This window comes from Salmo salar, chromosome 07, assembly GCF_965601325.2.
Source record: "Salmo salar chromosome 07, fSalSal1, whole genome shotgun sequence".
NCBI classification, from domain to species: Eukaryota; Metazoa; Chordata; class Actinopteri; order Salmoniformes; family Salmonidae; genus Salmo; species Salmo salar.
This window is the reverse complement of record NC_138297.1, coordinates 59,871,501-59,877,500: the sequence shown is the minus strand read 5'-3', so window position 1 is coordinate 59,877,500 and position 6,000 is coordinate 59,871,501. Positions and strand designations below refer to the sequence as shown.

At 49.8% G+C, this 6,000-nt stretch overlaps 1 protein-coding gene across 3 annotated transcripts in view; it reads right to left on the bottom strand.

Moving 5' to 3' along the window:
* Positions 1 to 6,000, bottom strand: part of LOC106609762 (plexin-A4) — a 491,160-nt gene that overhangs the window by 90,818 nt on the left and 394,342 nt on the right. For all 3 annotated transcript variants that reach the window (XM_082977797.1, XM_082977795.1, XM_082977796.1), the window contains exon 12: positions 5,614 to 5,804. In XM_082977797.1, coding sequence (XP_082833923.1) covers positions 5,614 to 5,804 — 191 coding nt within the window. The remainder of the gene's footprint in view (positions 1 to 5,613; positions 5,805 to 6,000) is intronic.

The window sequence follows — 6,000 nt, the reverse complement described above, 5'->3', positions numbered from 1 at the left end:
TGATATGAGGGATTAGGTGTGTGCAACCCAGTGTGTGTGTGTGTGTGTGTGTGTGTGTGTGTGTGTGTGTGTGTGTGTGTGTGTGTGTGTGTGTGTGTGTGTGTGTGTGTGTGTGTGTGTGTGTGTGTGTGTGTGTGTGTGTGTGAGAGAGAGAGAGAAAGAAACAGCGTCTTGTGGCAATCCATATCTATGTAGCTAAGTATTTAGGGACAGTTGTGAATACTGACAACTTAGCTATTATCCCTATCTACATACATCAAGGCATGATCAGAATACAGTGAGTTATCAGGTACGCCAGACCCTTGGTACAAACTATACTGATGAGTTCAGTGGGTTGGTGTTGCTACACGAATACAGTGCTATCCAATTACAGACGCTGAAAAAGTAACCACCAGCCAATGGGAAAATAAAGTGGAGGGAGGGGCAGTGTTATCTCACTGCATGACCGGCTCGGCCGCAGTTCATAATACATCAACTAACTGTCACTGGTCCTGAAATAATATAGTCTGTCCCCTGCTGATGTGGTGATGGAACAGGGAAACCCCGTGGGAACAATCTACTGCAACACAATGCATGCAATTAACAGACACTGCAATGCATCATGGATCTTTTCCATCTAGCAGGGAGGAGAGAGAGATGGTGGGAGAGAGAGGGGAGAGAAAGAGAGAGAGAGAGAGAGAGAGAGGGACGATGGGTCTCTTTTCATTAGCGGGATGAGCAGTTGATTAGATTTGTGTCTTTGACAACCTAATTGACGGTTGGTGGAGTCAAATACTAAATCACTCTCTCCCTTTCTGTCTGTCTTCTCTATCTGGAGAAGGAGTGATGATTATTCATGGAGAGATGTCACTGTAATGAGCAGCATTAGAATGCATTAGGGGCCGAGGGCTGGGCTGAGGGGCCTTAAAAAGCCCCCCATCATCACAGAGTGGCTACAATATGCTCCTGTTACAGCCAGGCAAGGCATTATGCACAGACAGAACAGAGGCTAAATCCATGCTAGATTCAGACCAGGACAGTAGCGGACTGGCCACCGGGAGCACTGGTAGAATTGGACCGGTGGGCTGCCTGCTTTATACATTTTTTACTACTAATAAAAAAGTTGGCAGAAGGTTGAGTGACACGGGCCAACCCCCCCTTTCCCCCAGGCCCGATGGTCTATTCCAAACGAATGTCTATGCAACCCTTAACCCCGCCCCCTTTGTCTCGCTCACACTCACATTGACACTGACAGCTCGAAAACTAGCTACAATAGAAAATGGAAAAGCAGAGTGAAAAACGTAAGGGTGGGGCTGAAAAGTTAAGAGACAAAAGAGTCAAAAGTCTTCACTCAAATGCATGTAAATATAAAAAACGAACCGACTTATTCGGTAGTATTAGTACTAGTACCAGTGCCACCGACACTAACATCGACGTGCTAGACCGGCAAGAGGAAGATGCCACAACCCGGTTGGCGGGTAAAAGAGTAGACGGAGGGGACAGCGAAGCCAAAGACAGTGCAGCCGAAGCGGTAGATATGTGCCTAAATGTGGTACAAATACAACATGTTATATCAGAATTTATGAGTGAAATGCAAATACTATTGGTCAGCTACTGCTGTGTAAATGTACCAGAAAGGAAGAATTGAGGTAAAGGCGTAAAGTAACTGGGAAAAACTCCAATTTGACACCTAGCAAAGCTCTGAATGCCTAGATTTTGACGGTGCTGTGGGGATTTTGTGGGAAATGGCAATCACTTGAGTATCAGTGATTTACTGTCGTATAATTTTACTTAGCTGAAATAAGCATTTTCATTTGATTCTGATTGCTTTTGCCTTGTCGTTCTAAACGCTAAATTGCATTAGACATGTACAAACGTTAATTAGCTAATTTTATTTCATGTCTATACAGCCTTTGGTTGCAAATAGTATACATATTGTAAAACCAATCAAGTCCTTTCCCTCTCAAATCCATATTTTGTGTGGGAGAATATGGCTACAGTGATTTGCTAGAATTGATCCTCATCGCCATGGTTCCTACCACTTCTCTTACTAGACTACGCATTGAAGCTCATCACCATGCCAACAATCCGGTGTGAACGGCGAGTAAAGCCACACAAAACAACGTGTTGTCATTCATTGACTTGATATGAAATAGTGGGGCTGCTGCTGTGTTTTTGTAGTTTTTCAAAATTGGGCCTTTTATTAGTTAATTGATATATTATATTATTCATTTCCAGGTTGATGACAGGCCCGGTCCAGTTTCAGTGGAAGAGAGGATCTTTGGGGTTGATGACAGGCCCAGTCCAGTTTCAGTGGAAGAGAGGATCTTTGGGGTCGATGACAGGCCCAGTCCAGTTTCAGTGGAAGAGAGGATCTTTGGGGTCGATGACAGGCCCAGTCCAGTTTCAGTGGAAGAGAGGATCTTTGGGGTCGATGACAGGCCCAGTCCAGTTTCAATGGAAGAGAGGATCTTTGGGGTCGATGACAGGCCCAGTCCAGTTTCAGTGGAAGAGAGGATCTTTGGGGTCGATGACAGGCCCAGTCCAGTTTCAGTGGAAGAGAGGATCTTTGGGGTTGATGACAGGCCCAGTCCAGTTTCAGTGGAAGAGAGGATCTTTGGGGTCGATGACAGGCCCAGTCCAGTTTCAGTGGAAGAGAGGATCTTTGGGGTCGATGACAGGCCCAGTCCAGTTTCAGTGGAAGAGAGGATCTTTGGGATCGATGACAGGCCCAGTCCAGTTTCAGTGGAAGAGAGGATCTTTGGGGTCGATGACAGGCCCAGTCCAGTTTCAGTGGAAGAGAGGATCTTTGGGGTCGATGACAGGCCCAGTCCAGTTTCAGTGGAAGAGAGGATCTTTGGGGTCGATGACAGGCCCAGTCCAGTTTCAGTGGAAGAGAGGATCTTTGGGGTCGATGACAGGCCCAGTCCAGTTTCAGTGGAAGAGAGGATCTTTGGGGTCGATGACAGGCCCAGTCCAGTTTCAGTGGAAGAGAGGATCTTTGGGGTTGATGACAGGCCCAGTCCAGTTTCAGTGGAAGAGAGAGTCAGAGAAGGCAACGTTTGCATAGATTATTTCAAGTTATAACTTGAAGCCAGGTTACCACACTGAGCCAGGTCACCACAATGAGCCAGGTTACCCAGGTCACCACACTGAGCCAGGTTACCCAGGTTACCACACTGAGCCAGGTTACCACACTGAGCCAGGTCACCACACTGAGCCAGGTTACCACACTGAGCCAGGTCACCACACTGAGCCAGGTCACCACATTGAGCCAGGTTACCCAGGTCACCACACTGAGCCAGGTCACCACACTGAGCCAGGTTACCACACTGAGCCAGGTTACCACACTGAGCCAGGTCACCACACTGAGCCAGGTCACCACACTGAGCCAGGTTACCCAGGTCACCACACTGAGCCAGGTTACCACACTGAGCCAGGTCACCACACTGAGCCAGGTCACCACACTGAGCCAGGTCACCACACTGAGCCAGGTCACCACACTGAGCCAGGTTACCCAGGTCACCACACTGAGCCAGGTTACCACACTGAGCCAGGTCACCACACTGAGCCAGGTCACCACACTGAGCCAGGTCACCACACTGAGCCAGGTCACCACACTGAGCCAGGTTACCACACTGAGCCAGGTTACACTGAACAGCTCAGAGCATACTAGCCCTCTTCCCTGGAGAGAGATAGAGAGGGATTTCCCCTCCTCCTCTCCTGTTCTATCATCCTCCCATCATTTCTCAAGGCCAATCCAAAGTGGCTACTCTATCCATCCTCTATCCCTCCATCTCCAATCTCTAACCATCTGCTGTCCTCCTCCCCAGGCTGGGGATGGAGGGATGCCGTGTGTATCCATCATCTCTCCAGGGGGTGTGAAGAGATAGGGATTCCTCTCCTCCTCATGACTCCATCCTAGCCCCAACATGCCCTCCCTTTAACCTCCATCCATCCAGCCATCCATCCATCCATCCCCATCCATCCCTCATCCATCCATCCCCATCCATCCATCCCTCATCCATCCATCCACCCATCATCCATCCACCATCCATCCACCATCCATCCCTCCATCCATCCCTCCATTCATCCATCCATCCATCTATCCCTCATCCATCCATCCATCATCTACCATCCATCCAAACATCCACCATCCATTCATCATCCATCCATCCATCCATCCATCCATCCATCCATCCATCCATCCATCCATCCATCCATCCATCCATCCATCCACCCACCCACCATCCAGTAGGGTCAGGAGTGTTTATACCACACACAGGGCTAACCCTGCTGGGGAACAGGAACGGTTAAACGGGTGTGTGTTCATCTGTTCTGAGGTGAGGGATAAACAGGGTGAATGGGAGCTCTTAGCCTAGCTCACTGGGTTAACCATGTGTGTGACTGATCCCTCAGTAGCAGGCAGATGTGGATTTCTATCAGCACTGACACGTTGTGTGTGTAAGCAGACTAACACATTGGGATGAGCAATGAGTATTGAGAAATGACCAATGACCATTGAGTAATGAGTATTGAGGACTGAGTATTGAGTAATGAGTATTGAGGATTGCACATAGCTGTTACTGTCCCTAATTGAAGTCCAGCAGAAAGAAAACTATGATCAAGATGATTCTAATCTTGTCCAAATGAGAGGTGTCTATCAGCTGCCAGAGGGTGACAGTGTGTCTTGTGTTCATAACGTACAGTATATGTCGACACCATCAGCAGTCACTCTCCTGATGTGACAGAGTGTGTTCTCCCCTGGGTGACAGAGTGTGTTCTCCCCTGGGTGACAGAGTGTGTCCTCCCCTGGGTGACAGAGTGTGTCCTCCCCTGGGTGACAGAGTGTGTTCTCCCCTGGGTGACAGAGTGTGTCCTCCCCTGGGTGACAGAGTGTGTTCTCCCCTGGGTGACAGAGTGTGTTCTCCCCTGGGTGACAGAGTGTGTTCTCCCCTGGGTGACAGAGTGTGTTCTCCCCTGGGTGACAGAGTGTGTCCTCCCCTGGGTGACAGAGTGTGTCCTCCCCTGGGTGACAGAGTGTGTTCTCCCCTGGGTGACAGAGTGTGTTCTCCCCTGGGTGACAGAGTGTGTTCTCCCCTGGGTGACAGAGTGTGTTCTCCCCTGGGTGACAGAGTGTGTTCTCCCCTGGGTGACAGAGTGTGTTCTCCCCTGGGTGACAGAGTGTGTCCTCCCCTGGGTGACATAGTGTGTTCTCCCCTGGGTGACAGAGTGTGTCCTCCTTCCTGGGTGACAGAGTGTGTCCTCCTTCCTGGGTGACAGAGTGTGTCCTCCCCTGGGTGACAGAGTGTGTCCTCCCCTCGGTGACAGAGTGTGTCCTCCCCTGGGTGACAGTGTGTCCTCCCCTGGGTGACAGAGTGTGTGAGCATGTGGGTGTGTATTCTCACCTGTGTGGTCACGTGTGTGTAGTAATTGCAGGTGTAGTGTGTACAGTATGTGTGTGAGTGTGTCATCCCCACTTGTGTGATTCACTTGGTGGGTACTGGTGTGTGTGTGTGTGTGTGTGTGTGTGTGTGTGTGTGTGTGTGTGTGTGTGTGTGTGTGTGTGTGTGTGTGTGTGTGTGTGTGTGTGTGTGTGTGTGTGTGTGTGTGTATCTGCATCTGCATTCTCACCTGGGTGATGCGTGGGTGTGTACACTTGCTGTTGAGTCCATTGCGCTCCAGCCACTGGCTCTCAGGGTGGGGACAGTGCTGCTTGAGAGTGCAGCGGTTCTCCCCCTTACACCACACACAGCCAAACAGGGGGTCTGCCTTCAGACACAGGCCACAGCTACCCCTCTGGGCATCACACTTGTACAGGTGAACTGTTGGGGGGAAGGGGGGGAAGGTGTGTGTGTGTGTGTGTGGGGGGGGGGGGGGGGGGGGGTCACAGGGAGAGATCAGGTTAACAACACATCATACACATATACTTGATTTCAATCAGTCAATCAATCACATGTATTTATAAAGCCATTTTTTACATCAGAAATGGTAACAAAGTGCTTTACACCCGGCCTAGAT